Source organism: Mangifera indica, chromosome 5 (genome assembly GCF_011075055.1).
Source record: "Mangifera indica cultivar Alphonso chromosome 5, CATAS_Mindica_2.1, whole genome shotgun sequence".
In the NCBI taxonomy this organism is placed as follows: Eukaryota; Viridiplantae; Streptophyta; class Magnoliopsida; order Sapindales; family Anacardiaceae; genus Mangifera; species Mangifera indica.
In genome coordinates this window covers 17,881,168-17,899,049 of record NC_058141.1, presented here as the reverse complement: position 1 = coordinate 17,899,049, position 17,882 = coordinate 17,881,168, and the positions used below count along the sequence as shown (strand labels likewise).

The 17,882-nt window shown below is 35.1% G+C and overlaps 4 protein-coding genes and 1 long non-coding RNA gene across 6 annotated transcripts; 2 read left to right on the top strand and 3 right to left on the bottom strand.

Moving 5' to 3' along the window:
- Positions 1–978: 978 nt before the first annotated feature.
- LOC123216203 lies at positions 979–3,330 on the top strand. Of its 2 annotated transcripts, none has more exons than XM_044636599.1 (6): positions 979–1,101; positions 1,588–1,677; positions 1,772–1,918; positions 2,179–2,252; positions 2,335–2,472; positions 2,934–3,330. In XM_044636599.1, exons 2-5 carry the CDS (start codon positions 1,639–1,641, stop codon positions 2,468–2,470), a joined length of 396 nt encoding a protein of 131 aa, XP_044492534.1. In that variant the 5' UTR covers positions 979–1,101; positions 1,588–1,638; the 3' UTR covers positions 2,471–2,472; positions 2,934–3,330. The 2 variants fall into 2 exon arrangements, with proteins under 2 accessions (XP_044492534.1, XP_044492535.1); XM_044636600.1 differs by having other exon boundaries at positions 1,001–1,115.
- Positions 3,331–6,290: 2,960 nt separating this feature from the next.
- LOC123216421 (putative expansin-A17) lies at positions 6,291–7,376 on the top strand. The gene is made up of 3 exons (XM_044636832.1): positions 6,291–6,414; positions 6,511–6,832; positions 6,912–7,376. Exons 1-3 carry the CDS (start codon positions 6,291–6,293, stop codon positions 7,219–7,221), a joined length of 756 nt encoding a protein of 251 aa, XP_044492767.1. The 3' UTR covers positions 7,222–7,376.
- A 965-nt stretch (positions 7,377–8,341) lies between these two features.
- Positions 8,342–9,509, bottom strand: LOC123217000. The gene is made up of 2 exons (XR_006502401.1): positions 9,114–9,509; positions 8,342–8,821 (listed from the first exon to the last, which is right to left on the bottom strand). It is a non-coding gene; the product is annotated as an uncharacterized LOC123217000 (long non-coding RNA).
- Positions 9,510–10,409: 900 nt separating this feature from the next.
- On the bottom strand, positions 10,410–11,531 carry LOC123216999 (germin-like protein subfamily 2 member 4). Its single transcript, XM_044637725.1, is given in 3 exon segments — positions 10,410–10,960; positions 10,963–11,100; positions 11,187–11,531. Coding segments are annotated over 3 exon segments (657 nt in total). The 5' UTR covers positions 11,299–11,531; the 3' UTR covers positions 10,410–10,553.
- Positions 11,532–12,243: 712 nt separating this feature from the next.
- Positions 12,244–17,650, bottom strand: LOC123216998 (protein phosphatase 2C 32-like). The gene is made up of 4 exons (XM_044637724.1): positions 14,712–17,650; positions 13,758–13,871; positions 12,624–12,888; positions 12,244–12,523 (listed from the first exon to the last, which is right to left on the bottom strand). The coding sequence occupies exons 1-4, from the start codon at positions 16,860–16,862 to the stop codon at positions 12,408–12,410; spliced, it is 2,646 nt and encodes an 881-aa protein (XP_044493659.1). The 5' UTR covers positions 16,863–17,650; the 3' UTR covers positions 12,244–12,407.
- Between the last annotated feature and the right edge of the window lie 232 nt (positions 17,651–17,882).

Genomic DNA, 17,882 nt, shown 5'->3' with positions numbered 1-17,882 from the left:
CGAATCACTGTTTGCATGTTGATATTGATATTTTCATATCAAATCATCATCATCAACTTTATCAAAACTGACTATATCTTTCAATATTAATTTACCTTTTAATCTTGTAACTAGAAAATATTTTACTGACCCGCTTGAAAGAATTGAAACATACATTTGATCTTATGAATTGAAAAGTAAAACTTTCAGGCTATCCTATGGTAAGTTGGAGATATTATTTTAGTAATGAACTGAGTTTAAAGTTCATGATGAGTTAAAACTTAAACTCAAACTTGATTTTTTTGAAACGAGTTAAGTTTGAATTTTTTTAAAATGAATTTGAACTTGGTTCTATATATATTAATCTAAATTCAAGTTTGATTTGACTTGAATCTAGCGTTAGGTAAACTTTATACTCATTCGTGCATAAGTCTTATGAATTACAAAGTGGTTTTTGTATTTTTAATTCAGTTGTAAATTGATTATATATTAACACAATAAATTAAATTTATAATCATTTAAGTATAATGATTAGCACCTTGCAAATTTATTTTTTTTACCGTTTTTTTAATTTGTTGATAAAATATTTTAATTTTTTATAAAATTATTAAATAATTTTAAATTAAAAATAAAATAATAATTAATTATACATCAAAATACACTATAAATATTTACCAATTTAAATATTAAAATATGTGTCTATAATGTCGGTACAGTATTTTTATCCATCCCGTAATTAGGCCCACCGTGGCCGTCCACTTCCAACGCCAAACTGTAATACACCCATTGCATTGCCCCAAATTTCAAAAACTTACACCGTAATTCCAGTTTAAACAAACAAACAATAATGGACACCAATTTGATTCTTCTTCAATTCCCCATGTCAAACTCGTTTTGCCCATGATGAATAAAGTCAAACTTCACTTTTTCAAATAAAATGGGCCCAGAAAACCATTAATTGAACAACCCAGGAATTTACAAATCTCACCAATCAGCGTCAAAAATCCAATAAAATTCCCGCTCATTCCAGAATTCGAAAAATTTCAAATTAAAACTTCAAGCACCATCTACACAACTTTCTCTCACAACCAGACTCGAAAAAGCTAATCACACAACTGAAAGGTGGTTCAACTTTAGTAAGAATTTCAATTGATTATTTTAGTTTTTAGGTCAAATCGTTTAAGCTTTATTCAACTATAACATCAATTCAATTTGATCGTACGATACTTTACTTGTCATTGATTTTGTGAATTGTATAATCTACAGATCGCTTCAAATAATAATGCTATTGCATTTGGATCTGCAATATGAATCTCAACATGAATTGTTATAGTTGATAAATGTTTGACTCAAAATTTATTTTACTTGATAGTCTATGTTTTTCATATGTTCATACATTTTTAGAATTATTTTAAAATAATTTATTTGGGTGACATAGAGATTATCATTAATTTGATTTATTGTTTATTGGATGGTACTAATTAAGAATTATTGAAATTAATTATATATTAGCTATTAACATTTTCAATAATATATCACTAGGGTTCAAATTAGAGGAGGAGTAATTTAAATCGATTAATGTTTGGGTTTCTGATGTATGTTTATTAGAATTGTATGCACTGATGTTATCAGTGGCAGTCTTCTCCAATCGTTAGCAAAATGGAGACGGAAGTTAAGAGGAAACGCGTGAAAACAACCGTACGTAAATCTTCTGAAGCTTCTTTAACCATTTTATAAATATTTATCTTCTAATTTTTATGCAATGACAGTGTTTTAATATCTGGTACTTCAGATGGAAGAGAAGGAACTGGAGGGAGGAGGTGAATCAGGTTTGGAGATTGTAGAGAACGAAGAAACTGAGACAAATGTCGTGGGATCTGAAGAGATGGAACTCAATATCAGTAAAATTCTTGAAAAGATTGACCGCTTCACTGAGATGGTATAGCTTTGTTAAATAATTTGCGTCAAATTTTTTGTGATTTGTGCTCAACATATCATTCGGTATGAAGAGTTATTTGCAGTTTGCTATGTAAACCATCTGTGTGCAATCAGTTGAAATTCTCTGAATCTGAACATTTCCAATATCAAAGGACAAGTTAACATAGTTCATAACTTACAGTGGTGTCTCCATGTGCATTATTTTCCTTTAAAATTTTTCTGTCTCAGCAAGTCCGTATAAGTTTTCATAATTTTATGTAGGTATCTGAGGTACTGGAATCAGGGAAGACAATGTTCAAGGAACTCAGTAATGATTTTGAAGAGAAAATGATTATGTTAGTAGTAATGTCAATCGGATTTTTCTACCTTTTATAACTGAGGTCATTTACGTAACTACATTGAAACTCATATTTGCAGGATACATAAGGAGCAAATGGAGAGATGGCAAGAGGAGATCAAAGAATTGCGGTTGCTTGATGCCTCAAATGAGGAGGCCAGTGCAATCCTGCATAATGCTCGTTTTCTACTTCGGAACCCTCACTCTGATTCTTAAAGGTAAACCTCAAAATCGTGTCAACTTTTCTCTGTTGACTCTTGAGTGAAATTATGGAAATATTTCTATGGCTAGCTGGTTTGAGGTACTTTAGATTTTAAGTTTCTCATACTGAAAGACTTATTGTCAAAATATTTTAAATATATAAGTGCAAAGATTGAAATCTATATTACACAAAACCAATTTGGCTTCTGTCTTAAATTAGGAATGCAAATTCAGTGTTCAAAAACCTTTCTTGACTGAGTTCATTTTGTAACTAAGTTTTAAACTTATGTTTCTGTTTGACTTACCTGGCTCATAAAACTATTTAATCACTTTCTAAACAAGCAAAGTTGATTCTGGACTTGACCAGCTTAATAATTTTTAGTAGCATTTCTTTTCCCCTCTTATTTGTAACATCAATCCTGACTTATTAATTTTAGTAACAAATGACTTACATTCCCTTGTTTTCAAATGGGAACAGGGCCTGCCGTTACAATGTTGGATGTCTCAAGCGTAAAAAGGAAGATTGACATTTTGTTGATACACAGCTGACAGGAAAGAACTTACGAGCGACTTAACTAACCCAGAGATAAAGAGTGAAAGAACTCGAATTAATTTTGTAAGCAGAAATTAGACAAAAAGACGTAGGTTTTGATGGTACCTTTTGCAAAAATTACATGATCGATATAGTGTAAACAGATACTTTAAGGCTAATTTAGGCCGAACAACCATCAACTTCCAAAGAATGTGTGTTTTTGTTGGCACACTGAACCTCAATGCAGGAACCTTGTCTTCAATACTCCATCTCTCCATCTGTACCACTGCATGATTTGCAGGTTGTTTTCTTTTTCCTTAAATCTCAATAAGTTCCAAGGATCTGATATCATGTTTACGTTGAGAGTCTGTTTTGTTTGTTTGCTGATGTTTTGACGGCAGAAGTTGTAACTCAAACTTCTCAAGTTATAACCGATTTGTGTATACTTCTAACCAAGGTGTAAAAACCGTTTTAAGTACTGGTTTCGGTTAGACCCGTTTGAACCAGTTGATTGGACCGTTTGTTTTATGTAAAAACTAAAAAAATTATGTTTAATTAGTAATTACATGTAAATTTTATATTGTGCGCATTATTGAACATAATGCATACCCTCGAAACCAACACGCCAAGCGTAAGAGTTGTAGAAGGCCTTGGCAGTCTCTTCAGATTCGAATTGCATACAAAGGTTCGAGATTAGAGTCAGGTTGATAGAGAAGTGGGTTGAATCTTGAGGGATGAGGTTGTCATCATAGATGTTAATGCTCTCATCAAGAGTATGCATCTCCATTTGCATCAACTCCATTGGAATTAATAAATCAAAACCCAGAAATTTAACAGAGAAAGAACATAACTGACCCGTAAATCCATAAACGTTAATCCTTCAGCAGTAGCTTCATTCATAATTTTTTATTTAGTAACTAGAGAAGTTGATTTGCTTGGGTCTTGCGTGTTTCAGTGGATATTTGCAGACTGAATCAGGGGACTGTACTGAGAAAAGATAAAGGAAAGAAGGACCAAAGTCTTCATATATGGTCAAACAAATATTAAATCATTCAATATTTTATTAATAACACCAATCCATTCTGCGTCTGCGTGCATGCATGTTTATATGCAGCCTTGTTCTGCTTGGACCGCGGTTCAGGAGAGACTTCAACCGCGGTCCAATCCGATTTTTATATTAAAACGGTTTATCTTTCAACAGTACTCGGCTACAGTCCCGGTTCACTTTAACCATGCTTCTAACTGCATAGCTTAACCAAATATCAAAGTGGAAGGAGTGGGCTCCAGGCTTCTACTTGGCATATATACATTGTTTCTGGCAGCTGTTGGCAACAGGTTACTTTACTGACTGATTGGGTGCTGTGTTCTTCTAGGCATTATCATTGTTGGTTATTTTGGTATTTTACCGAGCTCTTGCTTTTTTCTCATTGTAGGGCATTAATTTGTCAATGTTTCCGTCGGTTCAGATTCAGTCATCGGTGTAATACAGCGCATTGACAAAGAAGAGGGTGCATCTGGTTGATCACAGAATTTAAGTTTTCTTTACCAAAGTCGGTGGATATACAAGATCACTGTTACTGCGTTGATTACACCACTGAAAATTTCTATTTTTACTGCGGCAGCCCTACCCATTTCCCTCATCTTCACTTTCATAAGAGAAAATTCCATGTTACGACTAATATTTCCATGGTATTCAAATGGCCAATAGAAAGCAAATTCAATATTCTTCGTTAAAAAAACATAAAAATCAGCGATAGTCCAATTGCAATTTAATTCAACAATGTGATTCCATGTGAAAAAACGTTGATTGGGTGAGAGTTCATAGGAGATGGCATTACCCATGTGCCTTTAACATGGAAGTCCCACAAGACATGCCAAAATAAATGGGACAATGCTCTTGAAAAAATTAAGTATAAGTATAATTCTACGCATGCCCCCATTGACGTCAAAGCTAACCCATATTCCTCTTGTATAAAGTATTCATTTCTAATCATCTACTTCTCTTTTCTTCATTTACAAGACACGGTAGTTGCATTTGAATTGGTATTGCGAATATAAAATTATTTAAAGATAATTATTATTAAGTTTTGACTTCCATTTAAATTGTGGGCAATGTTTTTAAGATTAAACTAATAATCAAATCAATTATTTCATTAGTCTACAATTAGATCAATTTAATTAAAAAACTAATTGGTTCAATTTATCATCAAATTATTATATATATATTTTAAATAGTATCAAATATTTATTATATGTTTAAAATATAAAATATAATTTCAAATATATTAATTAAATAAATAACACTCTATTATATAAATAAATAAAACAGAAATTAACTACAAATTATTGGTTTAAAAATTTTTTTGGTATAATAAATTTATTAAATTTAACTAAATTTTAAATAAATCAATATTTATATATAAACAAGATGACATCATCAAATGGGTCTAAATTATAAATTAATTCAAAATTTAACTAAATTTTAAAAATACTAGATGCTGATTTCTCTTATTATTTTTGTTGTAAGTAATCCTGTTATTAATTGTTGACAACGGAAGTATAAATGCTGTCCCGTTAGTTTGTTGAAGTTAAACTGTACTATAACGTACCACGGATCTTATCCTACAACTTAAAGGAAAGTAAACTTATGATTCCCACGTTGACATTTTACGGAGCATACACACTGAGCCTTGTCTACATTCTAAGAACTTAAAATAAAATAATATTATATTATATTGTTAGATGTAATGCGAAAGCCCTGTGCTAGAATTTCTCTAATGTTGCGATGTAGGTAACCAGGCACAAGGCAATTGTATTGTGGGTAAAAACCGATGGAAATTGTATATTTGTATTCGTTTCTTCCAAATACTAGTTTAAGATTTTGGGTCATCTCTATATTATCTAAATATGAATTTCTGTTGGGGAAAAAAAAAAAAAGGCTATCAGTTCATAGAAGGGCCAACCAAATAAATAAGTGTATATTCTTAAATGTCTTAAACAAAGTTATTATCATATCAATGTCGAGTTGTCTTGTGTCTTATGCACCAATTAGGCGGCAGGGATATATCTGTCATTTTAAGATTGAGAATGGTTTCAGTCAAAGCAATTGTTCAATTATCATAGTTTTGTAAGGCAAAAAATTTATTATTAATTAATTATTATCATAAGACTAAGACGAAGACTAAGAGCTGTACGTATAAGGCCTTAGTTGCTATATATAAGGGCGCCCTAGCCCGCCATATTCACCAGCAAACACCCGAATTCCTTTTGATTTAGAAGAAGGAAATTCGAAAGATAGAGAGAATGGAAGGGCGCTTCGCATTCATTTGTGTTATTTCGATTTCAGTAATATTTAATGTAGCATCTGCTGCTTGGCTGAATGCCCATGCAACTTTTTATGGCGGAAGTGATGCTTCAGGAACAATGGGTAAGTTTTCTAATTCATGGTTTTCCTTTTACAGAGCTCACTTGCAGTTTACTATTTCAGTTCGCTTATCTGTACTGGGTTCAATATATGCGTCAGGTGGTGCATGTGGTTACGGAAATCTATATACAGATGGTTATGGGACAAATACTGCAGCGTTGAGTACGGCTTTGTTCAACGACGGCAAGTCATGCGGTGGATGCTATCAGATAGTCTGCGACGCCACCCAGGTGCCTCAGTGGTGCCACAAAGGCAAATATATCACTATTACTGCTACAAACTTCTGTCCTCCAAACTATAATCTCCCAAGTGACAATGGCGGTTGGTGCAATCCTCCCCAGCCTCACTTTGACATGGCTCAGCCTGCATTTGAGTCCATTGCCATTTACAGCGCTGGAATCGTACCTATTTTTTATAGGAAGTACGCAAAGTTTTACATTTTTGTCTTCATAAATTTTCTTTATATCTTTGAATAACAAGGTTTCTTCTGGCTTTATCAGAGTTGGATGCACGAGAAGTGGAGGAATCAGATTCACCATCAATGGAATGAATTACTTTGAGCTAGTGCTAATATCAAATGTAGGTGGAGCTGGAGATATCTCTAATGTTTGGATCAAAGGGTCCAAAATGAGTGATTGGCAAGTTATGACAAGGAACTGGGGTGCAAATTGGCAGAGTTTAAGCTATCTCAATGGCCAGAGCTTGTCTTTCAAAATTCAACTTAGCGATGGAAGTACCAGCAACGCTCTGAACGTGGTACCTTCCAACTGGCAGTTCGGCCAATCCTTTCAAAGCAACGTACAATTCTAAATACAGGATGCCGAATTTCTTCCAGTTTCTACAGACGACTTGTGAACTTACCATTTCTATTTTCATGTACATTTTTTCTTTTAAATTTTTCAACACCGCGGTAATTTAAAATGCGAGTGTCATTTGTAGGTTGTGGCTTTTAGCAGTTTGCTTGTAACAAAGCCCGCCAAGTTGTGTCAGGTTAAATTTTACATGGGCAGTACAGTCTTTGTGTGTGAGATTGTAAAATAAAGTTATACATATAAATAAATTATATATTTATAAATTTATATATACAAATTAAAATAATAATTTATAATTAAATAATATAATTATTTATTTTTTCTCTCTTTGGTTAATTGGAAGGAAGTTAACGGGAGATGGCAATGGCATCACCCATGTGCTAGATACATGGAAGTCCCACAAGACATGCCAAAGTATATGGCATACCATACGACTCTTGTAAATACTATAATCATGCATATATCAATGCTTCATTCTTAAAATATTGCAAGTGTTTGTTTAGGATGGATTATATAATAATCTAAATTATTGGATTAGTGGATGAGATTTGAGTTATTTGGCCAATAATCGAGAGGTTTATGAAAGTAATTTATTTTAAATTATTGAATTATTATATGATCAATTATTTCGTATTATCATAATGTCAAACAGTCACAATAATGTATTCTCCAATGTTTAACAACCAAATCATCATCAATAAAATTCAAGAAGTAAAGAATAAAACTGAATAATTAAAGCTCTTTTTATGTATTTTCTGCATCAATTCTGAGAATTTTTTAAACAAGGGTGAAAGGATAGATCTGTCATTTGAAGATTAAGAAATGGTTGAGTCAACTAACGCTTTAAAATAGGTGCCACAGTCAGTCACTGCCACCAACCTCTGTCCACCAAACTACAGTCAGTCTGCCAAGTGCCAATGGCGGTTGGTGCAATCATCTGGCGACTTCATTTTGACATGGCTCATCCTGCATTTGAGTCCATCGCCATTTATAGAGCTGGAATTATACCCGTGTCCAAACTTGGTTAAACAGGAAAAGAAATTCAGTTTCTGTTCTTCTAACAAAACAAACACATATTAGGTTCCAATTTCAACCGATCAAAACATTAAAAAATCTTGTATCAATAAACTGTAACTTTACTGCCATGTATAATTACGCACCCCCAAGCAATATTGATAGATTCAGAGCCCCCTGAGAAAATTTTGAAGTGACATCACATGATCTTATAGCCACACAGGCTTCTATAATCTATTTGAAATGTGCAAAATACTACACAACAATCAATTGTGGCAACAGCTTTTGCAGCAACAAGCCTTTTGTGTTGCTAACAGAACAAACTTGAGCCACAGGTGATCACAGGTTTGCCCATCATAAGACACCAACCATCACATACTATTTCACATATCAGTCCGGGTGGGGATTCTGCAAAGTATAAAGTGCAGGTTATCTTGGTTCTCGTTTGCTAAGCGCTCATGAATTCATCTGTTGCAGCTTGCCTAATTCCTGCTGCATCAGTGCTATTGTCAGTTGCTCTGGTTCCAGCACCATGATCCTGTGAACCTCTGTCCTTGTATAGCTCAGGGTGTTCTGCAATTTTCCTTTCACAATAGGAGATCAGAATAAACAATATTTCCAAAGACACCGCAAAAATCAATGAAAAATGGAAATGCAAAAACTTAAATAGAAAATCACATGAAAGCATATGTATTATTTATCTCACATTGAAAACTTAAATGGAAAATCACACAAAGTCATTAGCTTAATTAATAAATCTATCTCAAATCTTGAGTAAATTGCCCCTTGACCACTAGTTTTGGTAAGAAGATAAGCTTAACAGAAAAAAATGAAACTAACTATAAGATCAAACGTACAAAAATAACAATCAGAAACCTCAACTAAATTTGGCAGCGTAATCCAGGCCATGTTGGAAATAATCTGCACTGTAACTTGAAGGAATGCTAAATTCTCATTTGTTCTGCCCATGAGCCTCCTTTCTTGTAGAAGCTTCTTGGAAGCCGCAGTTTCCTTAATATTCTTCAACTTGTATCTGAAAGACTGCAACCACACGAACAATCAACAGTGCACCCAAATTTATCTCTAATAAGATTATATGCATTAGGTCTGATCATCAAGGCAGATAGGCAAACCAACCAACCAACCAAGAAAAAGCCTAGAAGATGGAAAATGAGCATACAATGAATGTGGCAACTTTCACATATAATTATGAAAGAAGGTTAAATTGAAGTGCGATAAATTCCATAACCAAAAAAGAGAATAAGAAACAGAAAGGGGCATACTCAATGGGGAGCTGAATCTGGCTATCCTAGTGGTCCATTGAGTAGAAACTTTCCTCTGAGTTTCGTTTCTCAACCTGAGAGGAAACAATTAAGAAATTTAAAATTAAACTTTAAAAGGACTTCTTACAAGAAGTTCCACATGCACTGGCAACACAACTCCATTACCCTCCTATAAAAAATCATGGCATACTTCGTGTTGAAAGCCAATGACTAAACAGATACTAGAAATGAAAATTTGTTTAATTAGCAAGAAAGCACTGCTCTGTAATATATTGATCATAAACATAATTTTTTCACTAGCGAAGTTGGATAGTCTAGACGCCACCGTTTCCTCCTCCTGTAACTGTTCCAGTTTCGTCCCTGTTTTTCTTTCTCTCTGTTTCTTAAGAAGCCTAACTTCCTCCGATGCCAACCTGATCATTTAAAAGAAAAAACAGTAGTCATTATTAGGCTAACCAAAGAAAACCCTAATTAGTAATATTTTAGTTATAGAGACTCAACTACTTCCTTTCTTCTTCGTCATCTGAAACCTTCTAGTTGGCTTCTTCATCTTCTACTTCTTCGATACCCCTCTTCCGGAAATTCTTCTTCCGCTGCCGCATCAAATTTGAATTCTCCATTTAATTTTTTCAACTTAATTCAAGATGCATTACATCGTACCACAATAAACGCACAGTTTTTATTAGCGGTGATTCAAATTCTACCATCTTATACGGCATGTCGTTTAACTCTCATGAAGTTTAAGAACATTTTCGCATTCAATGACCGAGAACAATTTCACCATTGACCAATTCTATGCTATCGGCTATGGCCAAATTGAGTTGGCACCGTCAACTTGCTGTCCGTAAGAATTACTGCTTTGTTATGTTCTAGAATAAGTATTCAGTTCTAATTCTAAAAGAACAGCCGTCCCAGAAAATTTATTCAAGAATCATTCATAAGCCCACATGATGTAATATATATTTTATCAGATGGATACAAAGTTTTCCACAAAAATGGGTGATATATCAAAAGCTCTTTCTGGAAGACTTGTTTAGGTTTTCTTGGGTGCAAGCTTGGACTTTATTTTTTCAACCTCCTTGGTTCCAATTTGGAAGGCCTTAGTCAAAACATTGTCAGGCACAGCTGGTGTAGCCGTAAACAGTGTGACTGCAATGGATTGAGTACCAGGCAATTGGCTGTTGAATGCTGCAATAACTGAAGCTGCAGTGTCACCATTATTCTTCTGAAAATGAACCAGAGCTTTTGGGAAGACAAAGATATCCCCCTTCTTGATAGTTTTGGAGAACAACTTGTTAGCAGTAGTAATAAATCCCACATCCAATTGACCTTCAAGCACAAAAACTATTTCAGTGGCACGTGGGTGGATGTGCGGTGGGTTAAGGCCACCGGGTGCATAGTCGATGCGAGCCAGTGACACTCCCAAAGTGTTAAGCCCTGAATTTTGTCAACATTGGCTAGTGTTACAATTGACCCAACTGAATTGTTGATCACTCCAGGGCTGGCTAAGCCTCCAAAGAAGAAATCATCTGCCGTTACATTTGCACTGTCTTTGCATACAAATCCATTCACCTTAACTCCTGTAAGAAACGTAGCAGAAAAAATTGATATCATTGAAGTTTAATAATAAACCCTGCCGACGAAAAACCAGAGAAATTTATTATACCTGAAGAGGAATCCGCTACACAAATATCCTGAAGCAGGTCGGCATCATTTGCCACAACTTCAGAGATGATATTAAAAATTAGTAAATATTTGAAAATGCTATCAAAACCCATATTTAGAAATGATGATAGAAGAAGAAAAAGATGATTTGGTTTGGTTTGAGCACAGAACGAGAAGGAGGAACAGCCTATTTATATACACAGAGAATGGTTGTAATAATGGTTGATACAGAGAGATTGAGTGATGTGATAATCAAGCATGGAAGAGAAAAGAGATCTTCAACTTAATCGCAAAGCATACTAAATAAATTAATGAAAAGTAGAAATTTGACATATGTATTACCGCTTGCCAGCAATATTAATGATAAAACGTGTTTATAAAGAGGTAACGTTACAAAGTAACAAATCGTTGTTGCATTCATGGTTTGGTTTGAGATGACAACAGGAAGATGGAATTTGATTCGTTATAAAAGCCGAAGGGACTGAGAACAGTTTGCATCACCCACCAAAAATGGGGCCTTCTGATGGGACATTGCTGCTACCGCTTCAAACACATTTGCTTTTGTTGTGTTTCGTGCTTATTAGCCAGTTTTATTAGCATTCAACAAACTTTAATTACCGTAAAGATGGTTTCGTGTTTTGCCTTACAAGCATTGTCTATGGAAGTAGTTGAACGGTCTAGTCTGATAACTCTTGTTAAAGTTGCAGCCTTGTAGAAATCTTTCTTTAAAGCCTGCATTTCCACCAATTTCTGTAACATACGACTTGAACAAGGCTCTAAATAGCAGAAATGACTAAACATTGCCAAATTTTCACGAGAATCGTCTTCTTTTTTCTTGTCTTTACGTCGCCCTATCCATTTCAGCGCTTGACGTCGGATAACTTCAGAAAGAATCCAAATTTTGGTCCATGTTTACATCAAATATGGCCAGGAACAAATTAAAATCAAACATTGCTTATATCATGTATCGATTTCAGGCGGTGGCCTGAGGTCTTCCAGAAGGATTAATCATCCTTTATGTATGATATAAAGCAAAATAATCTAGAACGGAAGGAGGGTAAAGGAAAGAAAAAAAAAAATCTATTTATAAAAATTAAATTTGAGGGGAGATAAAAAGAATGTCAATGTTGTAATTCCCATTTCGAAAATGCATAGATGTACCCCTTGCTTGCCATGGTTACATTGTTGAGGCAAATATGCATATCTAAAAAAAAGAAAAACATTATCCTGATGATCTCCATATCCTTCCCTCTAGTGAAACTACCATAACAGAAACATCGTCATGATATTTCCGTCTATCTCCATGAGGAATATCAAGCAATTCATGAAAATCCATTCCTGTAGGCATACAACAAAAACCATTAATATGAGCTTTAGTCATTCTATTTGTGCAGTACAAAATTTAAAACGCCAAGGGAAAGAAGAAAAATCAACTAACCATTCTTTTTTGCTGCACGGAATAAAAGCTCTGCAATGAGATACTGTGCAGGATCGCCTTCTGGGGCATTTTCCATGAACCATGTCACATGAGCAACTACTTCTTCATTACTGAAGTACTGGTAAAGCCCATCAGAGGATAGTACCAAGAATCTGTCACTTGAGGAAAGCCGGTGGTGAACAATGGAAGGGATGCAGCTGAGGTATGGAGAAGTTCCTACATAGTCAACTCTAAACCTCCCCAGCAGAGTTTCATTACAACTTGGCTGCGACCAAGATAGTACATTAGCAATAAATGTATCAATTACATGAACGCAATTGAAAGAACAAAAAGAAAAAGAAAAACTAATACATAATGGACGCAAGTTGTCCCACTAACATAATCTACGTGAAATATATACACAATGACAAAGACAACAAAAGGATATATTGGATGCACTAGACACCCCTTAGTGATACATAATCTCAATTGTTTGAGTGTCTCATCTTAAGTCTCCAGATTTTCCAAATGACAAGTAATTTGAGGAAAAATCTTAGCCACATTTAATTCCTAAAGAATAAACAGAACCTTAAATCAGACAACAAAATGTACGATATCAAACACTAACATGGCTTACTCTAAAATTTCAACAATCAAATACTAAGTTTCCACATAAAGATGTAATTGCACAACCGATATTGAGCTTCTGTTTTTTGTAATTAAATGCTGAAACAAGCCTGGTGATACTACCGGAGGTTGGTAGCAATGAGAGAGTAAGACAGATAAGAGAGACCACACAAACAACAATTTTTTTCTCAACTTGGAGAAAATAAAAAATAAAAACTGCTTTTATCACTGCTTAAGCTTTTGTACAGAAATCAGATATCCCAACCACCTCCTATTTCAACATACATACTCAAACTCAATATGTGGTCACATATGTAAATGCCTGAATGTATGCAAATATCATGTATAACTAATTGGAAAAAACTTCTATCTTTTCTATTAGTTGATTATTCCTAATTTCATGGAAAGGATTAAAAGATATGAAATGTGTTGAGAGAGATGGAAGAGACTTAATAAGGCATATATCCCAAACAGAAAATAGATTTCTAGGAAGATAGAAAAAACAGTCAAGTTGCAAAATCAACCAACCTTCTTCAAGAACCCAGCACCAAATGCTCTTGTGACTTTTAACTGCCCCTTAACTCGATCATTCAAAATCGCTTGGCAGTCATCAGGATGCTCTGCTCTTACTCTAAGAACTTCCTGTCATATCAATAAAGGATGCAAGATCAGTCCTAAATTATGGAAACTTCTCTTTCCTAACTATTTTTCAAAAAAAAAATCGAATATCTAGTGAAGTTTAATTTAATTTTAAAAAATTCTATATTAGGATTATATAAGACATCATCGTCATTAAAATAATTGAGTGAAGAATAACTAAGAAGTGAAAAATTGAGGAATACCTGACACAACTAGCAAAATTTATGTACCAATATATTAATAAGAAAGCACAAATTATTTTTAAAACATAAAGGAAAATAAAATGAGCAAACATCTCACTGTCCCAATTGACAATGAAAATACTAGAAAAGTGATCACCAAAAGTACTAGCTCATGCACGGACATCAGGTAGCACTACTTATGTATTCAACATCACCATGGTGACTCATCTAGACAACAACCCTACAAGGATAACTCATTGTTTTAACAAATGGCTAACCACTAATCATGCATCAACACAGAGTATAAAACTCAGTCCTCTTACGTATGTTATGCAATGATACCAAACTCAGGAAGCAACACGTCAAGGTGGTTTGAAAGTAATACTTATTCTGAATTGTTGACCCATTTATGCAACATAACAAACTCAGATCACTATATGAGAACCCTTTATTTGTCAAACGATATTAATTTAAAGATAGCTTAGATCATGTTTGTAATGCTTTTCAGTATCTCATCCCATAAAAAACAGATCAAAAGGCAATCCCAGCTAACTGGTTAATATAAAAGAGAATTAAAGTTGACGATATAAAACAGAAGTTCTAAAAGAAGATTATGCAATGCTAATAGGACTGGAAAATTTCGGAGAAGTGAGAAACAAACCTGTTCGACGCTTGTGCTGTGGTCGGTTGAAAGCTGAACTGCCCTCATTTTTAATCTGCAGATGGAAATGTCTCGATTCTTGTTCATCATATTAACCTGACAATTTTGATTACGCATTGGAGACTCCTCAGATATTCTGTCCAGCTCCATGCGTACTAATGACTCTCTTGATCGGTTTCTATGCTTCATGTCTTCCTTCAAAGAACATGGATTAGGGTGGCGGTCATTCTGTCTTTCCTGTGCCAATATCACCCGACTATCCCCAAGGTTCATGACATATACGTCTTGATCCTTCATCAACATCACAAGAACACATGATCCCATCAAAGCAAGCTCTGGATTTGTGTCAAAAGCATTTTCCACCATTTCCATGTAACCTTCTTCAGTAGTTTTGAGTGCCCGTGCCATTGCTCTTAAAACAGTGTCATGATCAATGGCTCCAGATTTACATCTCCTAATGGGCCAAGAGGATTCCATCATTTTTTCATCAACACAAGCCTCTTCTCTGTGCCAATCATAACTCCAAGGAATAAGCTTCTTTCGCAAGGCCTTCTGTTTCCGACACATTTTTCTTATCTTTGTACCGATCAAAGACTTCCTCGTACTCTGCCTTTGCTCAGAAACAGAAGGACCATCCATGCAGCCTTGATTAGATTCAGATCCAGCCCCTGCATCTGCCCCTGATGTAGTGGGATCTTCATCATGATGGCTAGAAACATCTCCTTTCAAGTTCAAAGAGTCCCTAGAACGAAGAGTATTTGAACATGGGTGACAATCAGATAATCCCTTTCTTTCATGGTCAACCTCACAAACCGACTCAGAACCTTCTCTTTCCCATGATTCCATCTGAAGTAGCTCAAAAAGCCGCATACTTTTTCTGCCTTGACCAGTTAAGTTAGCAGTTGGAGCATGACCTGTAACTTCACCATTACCATCAACAATTTCATGGTAAGATGACTGATCCCGGGCAATTCTTGAACTCTTACATGGTTCATTTAGACTAGTTGAACTTACAGTATCTAAGTAGGAGTTTGAACCTTCCTCCTTGATGCGCTCTGAAACAGGTCTACCATTTTCACTTTTAGAATGTCCAGGTTGTGGTGGATCATTCAGAGATTTATCCTCATAATCCCAGAGCAACCCTTCCAGCTCCTTGTCTATGGCACGATAAAGATGGCTCATCAGAAAATCCGGTGCATCTGGCCCACTAAAACCATCATATATCCCTATAAACAACCATCCCTGTTCTTCAGAAAGTACAACATGAACCCTATCTTCGCCAGCCTTCCCATGAGCCCACTGCAAGTTGCGACTATTCCTATACTCACTTTCTGGCCCCCCTTCAAAACAGTTTCGTTGGGCTTCTGCTTGAAACTTAGCCTCCTTCACATGCCAGGCTAATTGGGTAACTGGATGCAAAAAAAACCGTTGCATCCAACCAGATCCCATTGTATGTTTTGAGAAGGTATGGGAAAGGGTGCTTTTCATTGGCCCACTCACACTTCTCATAAAACGCTGGAAGCGAGGTCTTCTACGACCTCGTGCAAGTGGGGCAGAAAAGTTGGATTGGTCACTAGCATCAAGAGGACCCGACATTACCCCTTTCTCAATTGGACCAGACATGAAACCACCTGTTCTATCCAAAGGACCCGAAGCGAAACCTCTCTCAAGAGGTCCTGACATAAACCCATTCATCGGTCCAGAGCCACGAGGCACTGGCTGCAATGGGATTGCAGCAAATGAAGCAGTACTCTCAAATGATGCAGCAGGTTCTTGGGCATCACTAGCAAATAACGCACTCTGGTTACCAGTCCTAGCTGTAGAGACATTTGCACTAACAGAAGCCCCCGAGATGGTCTTAAATGTAGTCTCGGGAAAACTCTTGATAGGTTTCTGTAGACCTGAATTATCATCTATGGAGTCATGCCTAAATGACCCACTTAAAGTTTCTGAATCAAGAGTGCTCGAATCAACCGTAAACCTCTCAGAATTGGAAGGGGTAATGGCAGGGGAATCGAAAATAGATGGTCTAACGTAGCAAAATGAATGGCCTAATCCCTCGTCTAGAGGCTCTAAAAGATCCAAATCAACACGACTTTTTCCATTAAATGGCACAAAACAACCAACAACACGAGAAGTGCCGTTACCCATTTTTCAACTTATAAAAACCCCTATAAACCACACCTCTGAAATGGAGGATTTCTATGACTTTCCACCATAAGCATATACAGCAAAAAACTATTGAAATAAATTACCGAAAACCGAATAAACCCCTCAACCACCTTATGAATACTCAAATAACAGAACATCATCAATCAAACTAATGTAAACCCCAAACTGTAGCTGATCAAATCAAACCAAAATTTCCCATAATTGAACCGATAAATAGAACATAGAAAGAAAACGGAAAAGAAAGAATATAAGTAGTGAAATGCAATGATCTGACCTTGAAATGACTGTTTAAGCATGAATAAAGCTGTGGATCGAGCACCCCCAGTAAACAGATCTAAGAAGCGATAAAAGACAGTGAAGGAATGGAACACATCAGATACAAACAAACACACAACAAAAATAACCCATTTAGATTTTTTGTGGAATCTGACAAAGTACCCACACAAACAACCGATTCATTTTCGCTACTGAACCATGCACACATAAACGACTGTCCAAAAAAAAAAGAAATTAAGTAAAAAAACACAAGAAATTTTGACTGACAAACAAAAACAAGTAGCTAGAATGAAGTGTGCAGTGAGAGTATAAAAAGATAGAAGGAGAGAAGAGATAATGTAGTTATTCGTTGAATTATATATATTATATAAATGGGATTCGGTTTATGATGATGATGAAGAATCAAAGTTGAGTTGATCAATGAGGGTCTCTTTCTTGGGGTTTTCAAATGGTTTGGGAGGGTAAAAAACTAATTAAAGAAAAACAGACACAAAATTTTAATTACGTTGAAAAGTTTAGACTGTATTTATTTTAATTTTCTTCTAATTTATATATATTTTTCTAATGTATCATATAAGAATTGGTATCTGTTAAAGGTTAAATCTTGATGCATGTCTGTCATTATTTCACATATATTCATGAATAGTTTATTAAATAGGACCTGTTTGACTAACCAAACTATATATAGAAAAAAAAACATGTCATAAGTTAGGAAAAACTAAT

Excerpts from the sequence above, each read along its gene's own strand:
- LOC123216203 (XM_044636599.1), top strand. The coding sequence starts at position 1,639 with ATGGAGACGGAAGTTAAGAGGAAACGCGTGAAAACAACC. Across the intron at positions 1,678-1,771 it reads GGAAACGCGTGAAAACAACC|ATGGAAGAGAAGGAACTGGA; the intron begins GTACGTAAATCT and ends CTGGTACTTCAG. Across the intron at positions 2,253-2,334 it reads TTTGAAGAGAAAATGATTAT|GATACATAAGGAGCAAATGG; the intron begins GTTAGTAGTAAT and ends TCATATTTGCAG.
- LOC123216421 (XM_044636832.1), top strand. The coding sequence starts at position 6,291 with ATGGAAGGGCGCTTCGCATTCATTTGTGTTATTTCGATTTCAGTAATA. Across the intron at positions 6,415-6,510 it reads TGATGCTTCAGGAACAATGG|GTGGTGCATGTGGTTACGGA; the intron begins GTAAGTTTTCTA and ends TATATGCGTCAG. Across the intron at positions 6,833-6,911 it reads GTACCTATTTTTTATAGGAA|AGTTGGATGCACGAGAAGTG; the intron begins GTACGCAAAGTT and ends TGGCTTTATCAG.
- LOC123216998 (XM_044637724.1), bottom strand. The coding sequence starts at position 16,862 with ATGGGTAACGGCACTTCTCGTGTTGTTGGTTGTTTTGTGCCATTTAAT. Across the intron at positions 13,872-14,711 it reads ACAGCACAAGCGTCGAACAG|GAAGTTCTTAGAGTAAGAGC; the intron begins GTTTGTTTCTCA and ends TTGATATGACAG. Across the intron at positions 12,524-12,623 it reads CCGTGCAGCAAAAAAGAATG|GAATGGATTTTCATGAATTG; the intron begins GTTAGTTGATTT and ends GTATGCCTACAG.